This window comes from Callithrix jacchus, chromosome X (assembly GCF_049354715.1).
Source record: "Callithrix jacchus isolate 240 chromosome X, calJac240_pri, whole genome shotgun sequence".
NCBI lineage: Eukaryota > Metazoa > Chordata > Mammalia > Primates > Cebidae > Callithrix > Callithrix jacchus.
The window spans coordinates 129,994,941-130,013,931 of NC_133524.1; the positions used below are offsets into that span (position 1 = coordinate 129,994,941).

The 18,991-nt window shown below is 44.6% G+C and overlaps 2 protein-coding genes across 4 annotated transcripts in view; both read left to right on the top strand.

Annotated features, from left to right (window-relative positions):
- The window catches only part of PHF6 (PHD finger protein 6), a 77,070-nt gene extending 67,370 nt beyond the window's left edge, over positions 1 to 9,700 (top strand). The window contains exon 12 of one of the 2 annotated variants that reach the window (XM_078362891.1): positions 9,336 to 9,700. The gene's annotated coding sequence lies outside the window, so the exon portion shown is untranslated. The remainder of the gene's footprint in view (positions 1 to 9,335) is intronic. The other variant, XM_078362893.1, reaches the window with a different exon arrangement.
- A 5,998-nt stretch (positions 9,701 to 15,698) lies between these two features.
- Positions 15,699 to 18,991, top strand: part of HPRT1 (hypoxanthine phosphoribosyltransferase 1) — a 43,285-nt gene continuing 39,992 nt past the window's right edge. The window contains exon 1 of one of the 2 annotated variants that reach the window (XM_035288167.3): positions 15,699 to 16,036. In XM_035288167.3, the coding sequence (XP_035144058.2) occupies positions 15,812 to 16,036 (225 nt within the window). In that variant the 5' untranslated portion in view covers positions 15,699 to 15,811. The remainder of the gene's footprint in view (positions 16,037 to 18,991) is intronic. The other variant, XM_035288166.3, reaches the window with a different exon arrangement.

Here is an 18,991-nt window from a genome sequence, read left to right on the forward strand (position 1 = left end):
TAATCCCAGCACTTTGGGAGGCCGAGGTAGGAAGATCATGAGGTCAGGAGATTGAGACCATCCTGGCCAACATGGTAAAACCTCATCGCTACTAAAAATGCAAAAACTAGCTGGGGGTGGTGGTGCGCACCTGTAGTCCCATCTACTCTGGAGAGGCTAAGGCAGGAGAATCACTTGAATCTGGGAAGCGGAGGTTGGAGTGAGTCAAGATTATGCCTGGGGAAAGAGCAAGATTCCATCCAAAAAAAAAAAAAAAAAAAGAATATTAGGAGGTGCAATCAAAATAACAGATAAAATACAATTGCTAAATAATTATTAGATAAAGGTATCAGGAGGCTGGGCAGGGTGGCTCACACCTATAATCCCAGCACTTTGGGAGGCTGAAGCAGTTGCATCACTTAAGGTCAGGAGTTGGTGACCAACATGGCAAAACCATGTCTCTACTGAAAATACAAAAATTCACTGGGTATGGTGGTGGGCACCTGTAGTCCCAGCTACTCAGGGGGCTGAGGCAGGAGAATCACTTGAACCTTGGAGTCGGAGGTTGCAGTGAGCCAAGATTGTGCCATTGCCCTCCAGCCTGGGGGACAGAGTGAGACTTCCATCTCCAAAAAAGAAAAAGGTATCAGGTATTATGGCTTTAAAAGTCCACACACAAAGTGGAAGTAGAAACATTTCTGTCTCGTGTAGTTTTATCTAGATTTACATATACAAATTATTAAAATAAGCTATTTTAAAATTCCCCCCCCCTTTTTTTTAGATGGAGTCTTGCTCTGTTGCCCAGGCTGGAGTGCAGTGGCATGATGTCAGCTCATTGAAACGTCTGCTCCTGGATTCAAGTGATTCTTCTGCCTCAGCCTCCCAAGTAGCTGAGATAACAGGTACCTGCCACTACGCCTGGCTAATTTTTGTATTTCTAGTGGAGACAGAGTTTCACCATGTTGGCCAGGCTGGTCTCGAACTTCTGACCTCAAGTGATCCACCAGCTTCAGCCTCCCAAAGGGCTGAGATTACAGGCATGAGCCACTGTACCTAAGGCTTTTAAAATTTCTAACAAATGGCCAAGGTGCAGTGGCTCACGCCTGTAATCCCAGCCCTTTGGGAGGCCAAGGCAGACGGATCAACTGAGGTCAGGAGTTCGAGACCAGCCTGGTCAACATGGCAAAACCCCGTCTCTACTAAAAATATAAAAATTAGCTGAGCATGGTAGCACATGCCTGTAATCCCAGCTACTTGAGAGACTGAGGCAAGAAAATTGGTTGAACCCAGGAGACAGAGGTTGCAGTGAGCTGAATTTGTACCACTGCACTACAGCCTGGGTGACAAGAGCGAAGCTCCATCTCAAAAAAAGAAAAAACAACTCTAACAAATGGTGGACAATAGGCATAGTCTTAATTATACAGTACACATAGTCTTTATTAGCATTATATTACAGACGTTATTCTTCTAAACTGGTTTCTTATATTATGAAGGTATTTCCAATTACACTCCCATGGTGACTTACGTTCAATAGTATCCATTTGCTGTAGCCTGTGGACCTGGGTGTAGTAGATGCTATTGGTGCCCTGCCAGGGTCTCTTCACCAGCTAGCACTCCATCCCACATCTGTTTCAAGTGCAGCTTACCCCTGTGACCTCTGATTAGCTGCCCTTGCCTGATGGGAACCTAGGAAGCTATACTCCCCTTATAGCCGATGAATGATTGTAGGATACAAAATCCCTGGCCCCTGCCTCAAGCAGGACTACTGCAAATGTTTCCCTCTGTGAACCCAGCCAAGGCTAAACTCTATCTAAAACCACGTCCTTGCTCAGTTCTCTCCCGTTCCCTATTGTGCTTCGTGTCCTCCTCTCACGTTCCCTATCCCACTTCATGTCCTCCCTCATACATTTTCTTTAAGTGCATCCCTTCCAAAAATTAGATAACTGAAATATCATGCCAACCAAGGAAGTAACTGTGCTTTTAGTTTAGAAGTTTAAGTTTAGGTTGGAAGTCTACTGGTAATGAATTTTTGAGAGATTGTTCCTCTCAATGGCATTGATACAGACTACGAAACTGAGCATTAGAAATGGAAAAAGGCCGGGTGTGGTGGCTCATGCCTATAATGCCAGCACTTTGGGAGGCTGAGGCAGGTGGATCTCGAGGTAAGGAGTTCAAGACCAGCCTGGCCAACATAGTGAAACCCCATCTCTACTAAAAAAATACAAAAAATTAGCCAGGCATGGTGGTGGGCTCCTGTAATCCCAGCTACTTGGGAGGCTGAGGCAGGAGAATCACTTGAACCCAGGAGGCAGAGGTTGCAGTGAGCCAAGATCACGTGATTGCATTCTAGCCCAGGCAACAATGCGAGACTCTGTCTCAAAAAGAAAGAAAAGTAGAGAAAGAACAGCCTTAGTAACGTGGTGAAACCCCATCTCTACAAAAATCATAGTGGTGCACACCTGTAGTCCCAGCTACTCAGGGGACTGAGGTGGGAGGACTGCTCGAGCCTAGGAGGTAGAGATTGCAGTGAATTGTGATTGTACCACTGCACTCTAGCCTGGGCAACAGAGTGAGATCCTCTAAGAAAAAAACAACAGGCCAGGCGCGGTGGTACACACCTGTAATCCCAGCACTTTGGGAGGCCTAGGCAGGCAGATCATCTGAGGTCTGGAGTTCGAGACCAGCCTGACCAACATGGAGAAACCCCATCTCTACTAAAAATACAAAATTACCCAGGCGTAGTGGTGCGTACCTATAATCCCAGCTACTTGGGAGGTTGAGGCAGGAGAATTGCTTGAACCCAGGAGGTAGAGGTTGCAGTGAGCTGAGATCGCACCATTGCACTCCAGCCTGGGCAATAAGAGCGAAACTTCGTCTCATCAAAATTAAAATTAAAATTAAAAAACAACAGAAAGAAGTAGAGCAAGAAAGAAAGGGACATAAAAACCAATTCCCAGACAACCGTAACTAGATTTCTGTTATTGATTTACTCAGCCCTAATTCATCTTCCAATTCTATTAACAGTTTACCTTCATGAAGACATCTGCCTCTAGGCTAACATAGTTCTGGAAATCCCTGAGTCTTAGGTGCACTGGAATGGTCCGCCAGTTTTATGCACCTGGTAACAGTATCAGCTTACACTGAGAAGCCTGCTTCTAGAATAATCCTTCCTCCTGAGGCTCTGAGACTATTCTTTGTCATTCTTTCCAGAAGACCAACTCTCTGGCCCAGGGCTGCCTTACAGGATTTTCTACAGTGATGAAAATGTTCTGTCTGCACTGTCTGATGCAGTAGCCACCAGTTACAAGTGGCTATTGACCATTTGAAATGTGGCCAGTAGGACTGAGGAACCAAATTTAACATTTTAATTTTCATTAATTTAAACTTAGATTTAAATAACCATGTGTGTGACTAGTGGCTGCTACATTCGGCAGCACAGCTCTAATTTCTAGCAAGGACATTTAGGCCATTGTGAAGGGAACGCAGAGACCGCCTATTGAAAGGCCAAATTGTTCTGGCTCCTTGCTTATAGTAACCAGAAGTATCCAAATGGAGACAATGAATGGGCCTAGCTGTAAGTAGTCTATGATAACCATGGGTGGGGGCAAGAACATGGGAACAGAGAAGGCCTAGTGAAATCTTCAGGGTGTTAGAATCTGTCCTGTACACAGTGTACTATAATCAGTAGCAAACAATAGAAGTATTTTAGACTTACCAATCAAATCTTTACAAGTTGATTTGTTAAGTTACTTTGTTAGCCCTTACATGTGAACGTGTGTCCTACCCTGCTTGAAAAGACATAATTTCATTATAACATTTTACCTACACAAAATTACCCTAAAGTAAGTTGAACCCTTTCTGATTTGATGCTTTCCCTATATTCGAGCCTGAAATATACAAGTTTATAAGACTTCATTAAGAATATGAAGCAGCTAGGCCAGGTGGCTCACACCTGTAATCCTAACACTTTGGGAGGCCAAGGCAGGAGGATTGCTTGAGCCCAGGAGCTTGAGAACAGCCTGGGCAACAAAACAAGACCCTGTCTCTACAAAAAAAAAAATTTTTTTAAGTACCTGAGTGTGGTGGTGTACGCCTTTAGTCTTAGCTACTCAGGAGGCTGAGGTGGGAGGATCACCTGAACCTGGGAGGTAGAGGCTGCAGTGAGCTGTGATCATGCCACTGCATCCCAGCCTGGGTGATGGAGCGAGTCCCTCTCTTCTCCCTCTCCCTCTCTCTCCCTCTCTCTCTTTCTCTCTCTCTACACACACACACACACACACACACACACACACACACACACACACTATCATACCTAATTATTTCTTTTCTTTTTTTTTTTTTTTTTGAGATGGAGTCTCACTCTATCACCCAGGCTGGAGTGCAGTGACATAATCTCAGTTCACTGCAACCTCTATTTCCTGGGTTCAAGTGATTATTTTGCCTTAGTCCCCCAGAGTAGCTGGAATTATAGGCATGTGCCACCATGCCCGGCTAATTTTTATATTTTTAGTAGAGACGTGGTTTCACCATGTTGGCCAGGCTGGTCTTGAACTACTGCCCTCAAGTGATCTGTCTGCTTCAGTCTCCCAAAGTGCTGGGATTACAGGCGTGAACCATCAACCTGGCCCCTAATTATTTCTAATAAACATCCTACCTCCATTTTTGCTTGTGATGCCATTGTGGGTCACAGGATGAGGAAGCAAGCAGCCATCTAGGAGAATGCAAATGATGGTTTGGGTGTAAGGTACTGTAACAGGAAAAAAAAAGCCAACCTGTTTTTCTTACTCTCTACTCTCCCTCAGCCCAGAACACATCTGTGACAAACGTGTTAGGGTTTTCCCCACACACTAAGCTATTTTCCAGCAAACACCAGCTAGATGCCTTATAATTCAATTCAATTCAATTCTGACACTACCTGGAGATAGCATCAGATCCCACAAGGTAAGAGGTCAGTCCCACAAGATTGCCCCCACCCCACTTCAGATGCCAATTGCAAGTCCCAGGTGTGACCTTAACTTCTGACCAACCAGCTGTAAACTGGAGGTTCCCATTTAATTAATTTGCTAGGACAACCTACAGAACTCATGGAAGCAGTTACTTAACACTTACCAGGATATTACAAAGGATACAAATGAACAACCAGATGGAAGAGGTGCACAGGGCAAGGTGTCAGGGAAGCGCATGGAAGCTCTGTGCCCTCAACTGGTGCTACCCTCCGGTATCTTCACGTGCCCTGCAACCCAGAAGCTCATAAAATCTTTTGGTGTTTTGCTTTTTGGTTTTTGTTTGGCCAGGCACAGTGGCTCACGCTTATAATCCCAGCACTTTGGGAGGCCAAGGTGGGCAGATCACAAGGTCAGGAGTTTGAGACCAGCCTAGCCAACACAGTGAAACCCCTCTACTAAAAATACAAAAATTAGCTGGGCGTGGTGGCATGCGCCTGTAGTCCCAGCTACTTGGGAGGCTGAGGCAGGAGAATTGCTTGGACCCAGGAGGCGGAGGTTGCAGTGAGCCAAGATAGCACCACTGTACCCCAGCCTGGGAGATAGAGCAAGACTCCATCTCAAAAAAACATACCTTTTGGTTTCTGTGGAGCTTGATCTCTAGCCCACCGCCCTCACCCCACACCTGCCAGAGGTTGGTGGGTGGGGCTGAAAATTCCAACCCTTTAATCACTTGGTCCTTCAGGTGACCAGCCTCATCCTGAGATTATCTAGGAGCTCTATCCAAAGTCATCTTTTAACCTAAACTCAGTTATGATCAAAAGTGCCTCATGAGGCCAGGCACGGTGGCTCATGCCTGTAATCCTAGCACTTTGGGAGGCCGAGGCTGGTGGATCACCTGAGGTCAGGAGTTTGAGACCAGCCTTGACAACATGGTGAAAGTGTCTCCACTAGAAATAAAAAAATTAGCCCTGCATGCCTGTAGTCCCAGCTAGTTGGGAGCCTGAAGCAGAAGAATCGCTTGAGCCCAGGAAGTGGAGGTTGTAGTGAGCCCAGATTACACCACTGCACCCCCGCCTGGGCAACAGAGTGAGACCCTCCCAACAGAAGGTGGCAGGGCTCATGAATAACAAAAGGCATTCTTATCATTAGGAAATCCTAAGGGTTCTGGGTACTCTTTTAGGAACCAGTGACAAAGACCAAATACATTTCTCATACTAGAGATACCTTGTCAGATTTATGATTCTGAATTTGGGGCCTGATCCTGAAAAAGAGCAACATTCAAAAGAGATGTCTGATCAAAATATAGATATCTGAGAACTCCAGGTAGCCACAGCCTTATATTAATAACCAAAGTGACAATGCTTTCTGAAAACCACAAGAGAAGGTAATGTAACCTTAAGGATTTTAGCTCCTCTAGAAGTTAGGAACCCTTACTGGTTTGCTGATTTTTCTATAGTTGTGTATAGCAGAAGCACTCAAATGCCACACATAAACATGAAAACTAGCAGACCTTTTTCTTTTTTACGTTTTAAGATTTAGAATTTTCTTTTTCCCTAGACTTCTTAGCAGAATGCAGACCTTTTAAAGAGTATACATTTAAGTTGGGGGAGGTAAAATCTCTCTGCTTTCTATGTAGAAAGTGAGTTATGTTGGGCATGGTGGTGTGCCCCTGTAGTCCAAGCTACTTAGGAGGCTGAGGTAGGAGGATGCTTTGAGCCAAGGAGTGTGAGACCAGCATGGGCAATACAGTGAGGCCTTGCCTCCAAAGGAAAATAAAAAAAGTAAATTCTTTTTTTAGAATTGATTGACTGATTGACAGTCTCACTCTGTCACCCAGGCTGGAGTGCAGTGGCATAGTCATAGCTCACTGCAGCCTCAACATCCTGGACTCAAGCTATTTTCTTGCCTCATACTTCCAAGTAGCTGAAATATAGGCATACACCAACATGCTCCACTAATTCAAAATTTTGTTTGTTTGTTTTTGTTTTTAGAGACAGGGTCTCTCTATGTTGTCCAGGTTGTTCTAAAACTCAAGCGATCATCTGGCCTGAGCCTCCCAAAGTACTAGGATTACAAGCGTGAGCCACTGCACCTGACCAGGAATTTTAAAAATTGATACATAATAGGGATACACATTTTCAGGGTACATGTGATAATTTTTTTTTTTTGAGACAGGGACTCACTCTGTTGCTTGGACTGGAGTACAGTGGCAGGATCATAACTAAATGCAGTCTCAACCTCCTGAGTTCAAGTGATCCTTCTACGTGAGCCACCCAAGAAGCTGGGACTACAGGTGCGCACCACCACACCTGGCTAATTTGTAATTTTTTGTAGAGATGATGTCTTACTATGTTGCCCAGGCTGGTCTTAAACTCCTGGGCTCAAGCAATCCTCCCACCTCAACCTCCCAAAGTGCTGAGATTACAGGTGTGAGCCACTGTGCCTGGCCTACATGTGATAATTTAATACATTCATATAATTTGGTTTTTTGGGGTTTAAAAAAAATTAAATACTTTCTAGTAAACTACCTGGTACACAGTAGAGTTCAGCAAAGGATTCTAAACGTAATGATTAAAGGTGCATTCCAAAAGAAAAAGAAACACAAAAACAAAAAAAGATCCATTCTATTGTTCCTCAATTTCTCCTCTCAAATGCATTACCTCAGCTTCAGTTCAACTTTGTTATAATTCACTTCTTCTTTTTTTTTGAGACAGTCTCACTGTCGCCAGGCTGTAGTGCATTGGTGCGATCTCAGCTCACTGCAACTTCTGCCTCTCGGGTTCAAGCGATTCTCCTGCCTCAGTCTCCTGAGTAGCTGGGATTACAGACATGTGCCATCATGCCTGGCTAATTTTTTGTATTTTAATGGAGACAGGATCTTACCATGTTGGTCAGGCTGGTTTCAAACTCCTGACCTTAGATGATCTGCCCACCTTGACCTCCCAAAGTGCTGGGATTACAGGAGTGAGCCACTGCACCTGGCTCTCTACAAAATTTTTTTAAAAAAATTAGCCAGGCATGATGGCACATACCTGTGATTCCCAGCTACTCAGAGGCTAAGCAGGATCACTTGAGCCCAGGATGTCAAGGCTGCAGTGAGCTATCATTATGCCCACTGCACTCCAGCCTGGGTAACAGAGCAAGACCCTGTCTCAAACATTTTTGCCTTTTGTTTTAGCCTTTTTTTTTTTTTTTCATTCAGGGAAGTACGGCCTTAGACTGTTCTGATCATTACTGATGGGAATAACAAAGGGAGTTGACCCTTTATATGGGACTGTGGAGGGGTGTTTAGAGCCAAGTTGAGATCTGAGCCCATGAATCTATAAAGGTATCAATCTCCATGGTTGTGGGGTTTTCTACGGCAGTACTCAGTGGCTTAGTATATGGGTAGACAAAATGGGGTGTGTTTTGAGCCAGGGTGTGGCTTAGCCATCTTGGCAGAGCTGAACCATAGGGTTACAAAGGGCTTCCAGGATTCGGGGAGAGAGTGCTTCAGGTGGGATCCAAACAGAACTGGTAAGTAAAGGAAGTCAGGAACAGGGTGGTAGACTGTAGAACTGGAGATCTCCATGAATCTGAAGCATAATTAGGGTGGCTAGAGAGAACCCAAGAGGAAGCAAATTGCAGTCAGAGCTTGGGATACTGCAGTTAAAGAGCTGCCATGTATCCCCATACCTTATACCACTGTAGGAGGCTCTACATTCCAGTCTCCCTGAGACAGTCCCAGTTTCTGTATGTTATTCTAGCATTTTGTCTAATTTAGCATTTGTCCCAAACTTTTCATTTTCTAACAAAGTTAAAGTATAAATAGTTGCATTGAAATAAGCCAGAATGAGTCTGTTGGGCCACCATATTTTTATTTTTAGAGACAGCATCTCTTTCTGTCACCCACGCTAGAGTGCAATGATGCCATCGATGTAACATAGAATTCCTGGGCTCAAGTGATCCTTCCATCTCAACCTCCCAAGCAGCTAAGACTACAGGCACGCACCACCATGCCTGGCTATTTTTAAAATTTTTTTGTAGAGACGAGGTCTCGCCATGTTGCCCATTCTGGTACGGAACTCCTGGCCTCAAGCGATCCTCTTACCTCGGCCTCCCAAAGTGTTGGGATTACAGGGGTGAGCCACCTTGCCCAGCCCCAGACCACCGCTTTTTAATTCCAGCTTCTGCCTTGGTCTCATCTACTAGCTTGTGAGATGCATAGACAGAGAACCAAGTACTCACTTTAACACAGAGTTAAACCTAAAAGACAACTAGTGATATCCCTTCTCTGTTTTTCTAATCTTTTCCAAATACAATATAACTAACACCTCCCACTCAAGGACAGCACGTAGGGCATTCACTGATAACAAAGCAAAAGCAGTCAGGCACTAGGCATTAGGGACAACGAATTCATTTTGTTCCCAGGTGGGAGCAAGAGGAGTATTCGCCATTGTGCGCCTTGCTGAATACGTGGTGTACCAGCCAGCTGTCCCCATGCCAAAGCCTGCAAGATAGAGGAAGCTGCCAGGCCACCAGTTGGTAGGCCAGTGGGTACTGGAAATTGTACATTTATATGTATGTAAAATATATTCAGGAAATAAAGGCAGAGGAGTCCTGCCGTCGAATGTATATTGAGTAGTCTGAATACTCTTGGTATAATGGTTATTCATTATATAGTGTGTATCTACAATTCATGTTTTTATTATTATTTTCTGAGACAGAGTTTCACTGTCCACCCAGGCTGGAGTGCAATGGTGCCATCTTGGCTCACTGCAACCTCTGCCTCCCAGGTTCAGGTGATTCTCCTGTCTCAGCCTCCCGAGTAGCTGGGATTACAGGTGCCCACCACCACGCCCGGCTAATTTTCATAGAGACAGGGTTTCACCATGTTGGCCAGGCTGGTCTCAAACTCCTGACCTCAGGTGATCTGCCTACTTCGGCCTCCCAAAGTGCTGGGATTACAGGCATGAGCCACTGCACCCACCCCAACTCATGTTTATAATAATATTTTTTTCTAGAGACAGAATCTCACTTAGTTGCCCAGGCTAGTCTTGAACTCCTGTCCTCAAATGATCCTACTGCCTTGGCCTCCCAGCACCGGGATTACAGGTGTGAGCCACTGTGCCTGGCCAATTTTATTGTTTGGTAATGCTTTTTAAAATTTTGCAATCAACTCTTCCAGCATATGAGTTCAAAAACTAAAGTACATAATTAATGAAAAAGTAAATACTGAATCTGTTTCTCAAGAAAGTTGATGATAAATGTGTAACATGCATAAATCATTTGTCTGCATTTATCAACCACTCATGGGGCACAATGATGTCACTGACCACATGAAAATTGAAAGACATAAATCTGCAGAGAAAGCATCAGCATCTACCTCAAAGGTTCGTAGTTATTTTATTTGAGACAGACTCTCACACTGTCACCCTGGCTGGAGTGCAGTGTCGTAATCCAGGCTCACTGCAACCTCCACCTCCTGGATTCAAGCGATTCTTCTGCCTCAGCCTACTGAGTAGCTGGGATTACAGGCGCCTACCACCATGCCCAGCTAATTTTTTGTATTTTTAGTAGAGACGGGGTTTCACCATGTTGGCCAGGCTGAATCTTGAACTCCTGACCTTGTGATTCGCCCACCTTGGCCTCCCAAAGTGCTGGGATTACAGGCGTGAGCCACAGCGCCTGGCTGGTTTGTAATTATTTTAAGAAGACTGTAGCCAAAGATAATTTGATGAGGTACAGCTGCAGAGGTATTTACATATTGCTCTGTGAAGGACTTTTGTTTAGATCAAATGACTTATTTAGATCAAAATTCATTGGTTCATTTTCCGTTGTATGTTCCTTTGTATGTGATGAAAAGTTAAACGTTACTTCTTTTATTTGATGTATTTATTTTTTTTGCTAGCAAAGGAATATGAATCAATCATAAAGTGAAGCACTACTTCTAATGAGTAGCTCTATTAGCAAAACCTCACAGTTAAATGATGCCAGTTTAATGTTGATATGCTTAGATGGTTCCAATAGGAAATCAGTTGTATTGGTCGGGGTTCTCCACAAAAACAAAAGCAACAGGATGTACCTAGATCTATGTCGATCTATCTGTATGTCTATATGTGGGATTGGGGGGATTGATTTATTTTAAGGAATTGGCTCACACAGTTGTGGAGGCTTGCTGAGTCCCAAATCTGATGGTGCAAGCCTGCAGTCTGAAGACCCAGGGAGGAGTTGCAGTTCCAATCCAAAGGCAATGTGCTGGAGAATGCCTTCTTGCTCGGGGGAGGTCAGTGTTTGTTCTTTTAAGGCCTTCAGCTGATGAGGCCCATTCATATTATGGGGGGTAATCTGCTTTCCTCAAAAATCCATCGATTTAAATGTTAATCTCATCCAAAAAACACCTTCACAGAAACATCCAGAAAAATGTTTGACCAAACATATGGGCCAAGTTGACACATAAAATTAACCATCACGTTAGTTAATTCCAATTGTCATTTGATTTTACATCTGATTTATGGAATAAAAGTAAAGCATATAGAAAGTTATTCTGATGAAAGTGAAACATCTGACATTATTGAGAAAACTGTTATCGACTCATTAGAAATTAAACATTTAGGATACATATTTTTGTGATTTTTTTTCATAGAAATACAAATTTTGGAGGAGCACAGCACCATGGTTAAAAAGACTTCTTAATAAAGAAACTTTTAGAGAAGAAACATAGTTGGACTTGGTTGTGGTGCAAACATAATTCATAACTGTGTTCAAATAAGTCAATTCGAAAATTGTTTCTGGATGAGTACAGTGGCTCATGCCTGCAATCCCAGCACTTTGGGAGGCTGAGGCGGGTGGATCACCTGATATCAGAAGTTGGAGACCAGCCTGACCAATATGGTGAAACCCCACCTCTACTAAAAATACAAAAATTAGCCGGGTATGCTGGCGTGCACCTGTAGTCCCAGCTACTTGGGAGGCTGAGAAAGGAGAATTGCTTGAACCGGGTTGAGCAGGTTACCAAGAACACGCCACTGCACTCCAACCTGGGCGACAGAGCAAGGCTGCATTTAATAAAAAAAAAAAAAATTGTTTCTGGAAAGGCATCAGGAAGAGGAACCGTAGGTTACACTCGTGCTTCCCTTATGTCTTCCTGCATGCAGATATTCCAGTAAAGAACAGTGACACACCTAGCATGTAGGGCGTCCAGAGTAGATAATTTTTTTTTGAGATGGAGTTTTTGCTCTTGTTGTCCAGGCAGGAATGCAATGGCACAATCTAGGCTCACTGCAACCTCCGCCTCCTGGGTTCAAGCAATTCTCCTGCCTCAGTATCCCAAGTAGCTGGGATTACAGGCATGTGCCACCACACCCAGCTAATTTTGTATTTTTAGTAGAGATGGGGTTTCTCCATGTTGATCAGGCTGGTCTTGAAATCCCGACCTCAGGTGATTCGCCCGCCTCGACCTCCCAAAGTGCTGGGATTACAGGTGTGAGCCACCATGCCCGGCCCAGGGTAATTTTTTTTTAACATTTTTCACCTCTATGGCAAAATTGTTTTCAGTAATAATCATATAATAATTAGGAATAATTATTTTCTTGCTTTTGTCTGTAGTGGGAAAACAACATTTTAAAAGACTACATTTCCACTTTAAATATAACGTCCAAATTCAGTAAGCCATTTCATATGTGAACCAGATTTTCACTTGTCAAGAAAAAGTCTTACATCTTGCAGATTGCAGTTGTTGCTGTTTTCCATTTTAATACAAATAAAAACTCCAAATTGTTACATAGAATGATAAGATTGAAATAATAATACTGTTTCTTTGTCTTTACAATCACCTGGCTATCATTATTTGTTTCAAATCTACTGTTAAAATACAGGAGTATCTGGTACCACAGGATTTGGAGAAAGGAACTGCCAGCCAGAGGCAAGCTGGAAGGATTCTGAACTGTTGGGTACCTAATTTAGAAACAAATGTAAGTAGCTGAGTCCACATGGTCAGAGGCCAAATATATAACCAGAAGTTCTCTGAATTAACTTCCTGGTAGAACACAATTAAGGGTAAGTAATGAAAATGTTCTAATATAAATTTCAAGTTCTATGCCAAATAGAAACACATTCATATATATTCACCAAAAGATAGGTACAAAATGTTCATAGCAGCATAATTTGTAATAGCCCAAAGCTGGAAACTGCCCAAATGTCAATCAACAGGGGAATGGACAAGAAGTCTTAAAGGCAGGCTGGGCGTGGTGCCTAAAGTCTATAAACCCACCACTTTGGGAGGCCAAGGTGGGCAAATCACCTGAGGTCAGGAGTTGGAGACCAGCCTGGCCAACATGGCGAAACCCCTTTTCTACTAAAAATACAAAAATTAGCCAGGTCTGGTGGCACATGCCTGTAATTTCAGCTGAGGAGGAGAATTGCTTAAACCCAGGAGGCAGAGGTTGCAGTGAGCTGAGATCGTGCCACTGTACTACAGCCTGGGGAGCAGAGTGAGACTCTGTCTCAAAATTAAAAAAAAAAAAGTCTTAGAGACTAGAATAAAGTGAAGAACTGTTTAAAGCAAAATTATGGAACACATAACATTGGTATCATCATGTATTGAACCAAGCTCTATGTTAGGCACTTTTGCATATATTGTTTAGTCTTCACCACACTCTGTGACAGAGATATTAACCTCATTTGACACATAAGAAACCAAGCATGCAGCAACCAAGGATCTTGCCCAAAGTCATAATGCTATAATAGTTAGTGGGGAACTCAGGATTTGAACTCAGTCTAAAGCCCATATGTACCTTTTCCATTATAGCCTGCTGTCTCTCTAGAATAGAGAAGGAAGACAAGGAAAGTAGGGAAATAGGGACTTCACAAATTCATACATGCTAAAATTATAATAGCTACTGTTTCTTGAGCACCTATGATGTGGCAAATACTATATGAGGTAATTTACATAAATGGTTTTTATAATTCTTGTAAAACTCTTCATGGCAGTAGTTATTTTTCTTCTCTCTCTCTCTTTTCTTTATTATTATTTTTTGAGACAGGGTCTTTCTCTGTTGCCCAGGCTGGAGTGCATTGGCATGATCTTGGCTCACTGAAGACTTGACCTTCTGGGCTCAAGCCATCCTCCCACCTCAGCCAGCCAAGTAGCTCGGACTACAGGTGAGTGGCCACCAGGCCCAGCTAATTTTTCATTTTTGTAGAGACTGAGTCTCACCATGTTATCCAGGCTTATTATTCTCATTTTTTAGATGAAGAGACTAAGGTTCAGAGATGCTCAATGGCTTGCCCAGTTTCACAAATTTCCTGCCACCACGTACCCCTCAGCATCCTTAATAAGAGTGAGGGGCCGGGGGTGGTGGCTCACACCTATAATCCCAGCACTTTGGGAGGCCAAGGCGGGTGGATCATGAGGTCAGGAGTTTGAGACCAGCCTGGCCAACATGGTGAACCCCTATCTCTACTAAAGATACAAAAGATTAGCCGGGCGTGGTGGTACGCACCTGTAGTCCCAGCTACTCGGGAAGCTGTGGCAGGAGAATCGCTTGAACCCAGGAGGTGGAGGCTGCAATGAGCTGAGATTGTGCCACTGCACTCCAGCCTGGGCCACAGGGCATGACTCCATCTTAAAAATAAAATAAAAGGGAGGCCACCAACTACGTGCTGGGCACTGTGGTGGATGCTGGAGCTATACTGATGAGTCTATAAGGAATGGTATTGCTGGAGTGACTATTGCTTGCTTACCTGACCTATCTGAGAATTATCAGGGGAACTTTTTTTTTTCAGATTCCATATAGGGAATTCTGCAGGTAAAAATAAAGATCAGTAATAAAAGCAGTAGTTCCCATTTGCTGACTGTGTACTATCCTAAGTGCATATATGTACACACATATGCACACGCATACCTATATTCCTCTAATCCACACAGTGATCCTGTTTATATATTAATATGCTTTTGTTTTTTTTAATTTTATTTATTTATTTTGAGACGGAATCTTGCTCTGTCACCGAGGCTGAAGTGCAGTGGTGCGATCTGGGCTCACTGCAACCTCCACCTCCCCGGTTCAAGCGATTCTCCTGTCTCAGCCTCCCAAATAGCTGGGACTACAGACAAGTGCCACCATGCCTGGCTAATTTTTGTATTTTTAGTAGAGATGGCGTTTTGTCATGTTGGCCAGGCTGGTTTCGAACTCCTGACCTTAGGTGATCCACCCGTCTTGGTGTCCCAAAGAGCTGAGATTACAGGCGTAAGCCACCGCACCCGGCCAATATGCTCATTTTAAGCAAAAACAGAGGCTCAGAGTCTGATTTGGTAGAAAGTTACTGAGCAGTTAGGTGACGTATCAGATGTATACCCTGATCTGGCTGACTCTAGGGGTCTAGGTCTCAACCATTACAACCAGTTAAGGGTTTGGGGAAGCACTGAGCCAACAGTCAGGAAAATGGAAGCCACAGGTAGTGCAAAGTCTTGGGAAGGAGACCTCTGGTCCAAGGAGCCACGCGGTGACTGGAACCCGAAGAGCCGGCGCCCAGTCTACTGCCGCTGTGAAGCGACGCGGACGGCGGTAGGTTTGGGAATCTGGGAGCCCTCTGAATAGAAGAAAGGGGGGAGAGGGAAGGGGGCTGCGCTGTGGGCTTCCGGGAGAAAATTCCCACGGCCACCCAGAGAGATTGCAAATGGGTAGGCGCTGTCGGGGCCGGGGGCGGGGCCTGCGGGGCGGGGTCGGTGGGGATAGGCGTGGAGAGGGCGGAGCCTACTCTGCGGCTTCTAGCAGCGGCGACTAGCCCTCAGGCGAACCTCTCGGCTTTCCCGCGCGGCGCCGCCTCTTGCTGCACCTCCGCCTCCTCAGCTCCGCCGCCGGCTTCCTCCTCCTGAGCAGTCAGCCCGCGCGCCGGCCGGCTCCGTTATGGCGACCCGCAGCCCTGGCGTCGTGGTGAGCACCTCGGCCCGCCGGCCCTGGCCGGCTCAGGCCCACGCGGCCGGTGGCGGCCGGGCCCTGAGGCGCGGGGTCCGCAGTGCGGGCTCGGGCGGCCGGGCCCGGGTAACCCCGGTGCAGGGGCTACCACAGTTTCCCGGGTTCGGCTTTACGTCACGCGAGGGCGGCTGGGAAGACGGAATGGCGGGGTTTGGGGTGGGTCCCTCCTCGGGGGAGCCCTAGGAAAAGAGGGCTGCGTGTGGGAAGAGAAGGTTGAAATGGCGTTTTGGTTGACATGTGCCGCCTGCGAGCGTGCTGCGGGGAGGGGCCGAGGGCAGATTCTGGAATGATGGCGCGGGGTGGGGGCGTGGGGGCTTTCTCGGGAGAGGCCCTTACCTGGAAGTTTGAGGTGCGGTGGTGAGGTCCTCGGGGTACCTCTGGGGGGTCTCGGCACGGAAAGAGACCACCTGGGAGGGGATGTGGGGACCGGGCTTTGCCTTTAGTTCTGCACATGCTGTAGTTCATATTTATGGAGATGCGCATGGCCTCATTGAAGTCCCACCACAGTAGCGGTAACCATGAGTATTTGACACACGAAGGAACTAGGGAAAAGGCATTAGGTCGTCTCAAGCGGGGTCTTGAATTCACGTGTGCTAGAATCTGGATTCCAGGCTGTCCGATGCCCCAGGATATAGAAAATGAGAATCTGGTCCTTACCTTCAAGAACATTCTTAACTGTAATCAACCTCTTGTATCTTGGCTCCACCCTAATTGGTTCTTTTTCTTGTTTGTAGAACCTGCCAAGCTGCTGGCTTCCCTGCCTCCCTCCCCAGCCGTTCTGATCATGCTTGCTAAAATATTCCTAACCCCTGCCACTTAAATGCCTTAGCCTGCTTTATTATGATTATTTTTTGTTGTTTTGGCAATGACCTGGCTACCTGTTGATTGTTTTTCCCACTAAAACTTTATAAGGGCAGGAATCATCGCCCATACTCTAGCACATAGCACAGTGCTTGGCTTGTAGAAGGTCCTCGATGATGGTTTGTTGAATGAATACATTGAATAATTAGCCACTTGAGCCCGAAGACGATTCTCTTTCATATTAGACATTGTAATGACTTAAGGTAAAGAGCATTGCTATCAACTTATGAGTCTGACTGGGAATCAGTCTGACTGGGAATCCAGCTTGTTTGGGCCATTTACTAGTTGTGTGGCTGTGGGCAACTTACTTCACCTCTCTGGGCTTAAGTCATTTTATGTATATCTGAGGTGCTGGCTACCTCCCGGAGATACTGAGAGGATTATAAGGCAATCTATATGAATAAACAACCCTTGCATGGTCCCTGGCTGGGAATAGTAATAATAGCCATCATATTTACATGCATAGTCCTAATTAGTCTTCAAAACAGTCCTGTAGCAATGATCTGATTATTACTATTTTAGAGATGAGGAATCTTTGATGCCTCAGAGAGGCTAACAGACATACCCTAGGTCATACAGTTATTAACAGGAGGAGCTCTGACTCAAACCTAGCTCTCTCTCTGGAGTGTATGCCTTTAAAAAATAGGCTAATAATAAGTGCTCAAAAAATGATAGTGGCTGTTGTTGGTTTTTTTGGTTCAGTTGCTGAGGAAGTTAGGTGGATGCTTTTTAAAAAAAGAACAACGTTGATTTTTCATCTCTAAACATCAACTTAATTCTGCCAATTTTTTTTTTTTTTTGAGACAGGATCTCACTGTATCACCCAGGGTGGAGTGCAGTGGTGTGATCACTGCTCACTGCAGCCTTGACTTCCCGGGCTCAGGGGATTTTCCCACTTCAGCCTCCCGAGTAGCTGGGACTACAGGTGCGCACTACCATGCCTGGCTAATATTTGCATTTTATTTTATTTTATTTTGGAGACAGAGTTTTGCTCTTGTTGCCTCGGCTGGAGTGCAGTGGCATGGTCTTTGCTCACTGCCACCTCCGCCTCCTGGGTTCAAGCGATTCTCCTGCCTCATCCTCCCAAGTAGCTGGGATTTACAGGTGGCCGCCACCATGCCTGGCTAATTTTTTGTGTTTTTAATAAACACGGGGTTTTACCGCGTTGGTCAGGCTGGTCTTGAACTCCTGACCTCAGATGATCCACCCGCCTTAGCCTCCCAAAGTGCTAGGATTACAGGCATGAGCCACCGGGCCCGGCCTAATATTTGTATTTTTTGTAGAGACATGTATTTTGCCATGTTGTCCAGGCTGGTCTCGAACTCCTGAGCTGAAGGGATTTTCTGGCCTATGCTTCCCAAAGTGCTGGGATTACAGGCATAAGCCACTGTGCCTGGCCTAGGTAGATGCTTTTGGCTTTGGGGTATGATGCCTGTCCCCAGTATACAGTGAATTTAATTATTGCTAGAGCTGGCTGTTAGTTTTCTTTGAACATAAGGTACTCATTGTTTTTAGTTTGCAGATCCCTATCCTTTTTTAAACATTTTCCTTCCCTTAAATTGCTTACATGTTAGCAATAACAAGCTTAAATGGTGCTATGTGCTAGATACTCTACTAAGGCCTGTTATGTATATTAACTAATTTGATTTTTTTTTTAAAAATTACACAGATCAGAGAGGTTAAGTAACTTGCCCAAGATTACCCAGCAGTACTAGGATTTGAACCTAAGTCTGTCTTACCGCAGATTCCACTCTTAACCTCTAAACTTTTAGTAGTGACAATAGTCGATGTTGATTGAATACTTAACTATGTTTTAGGCCTTGGAGTAAATATTTTGCAGGCATTATCTAATGTAAACACCCTAAAGTTACGTAACAGGTACCTTTTAGGTAAATAAACACTAGTATGACCTTGAAGGCACAGATAGATGAGGTAACTTACCCAATATCACTTACATGAAATTGGCCCTCAAATCTGTCTGATACAACCCATGCTGCTTGTAACTACCGTTTTCACCTGCCAAGGTAAACTTGGACACATTTGAACTAAGAAAAAGCTTATAGATTTTTGCAAATTAATATGAAATATCAGATATACTTTATGTGGATATAATATCTTCCAAATTTCAGGGATGGTAGTACTAGAACTGTAATCCTGCCCTAGCTGAACTTACCCTGCCAATAATTTTTTACAGAATTTGTAAAATGGAGGACTTTTTTTTGTTCTTGGCCACATTGTTATCAACAGGGT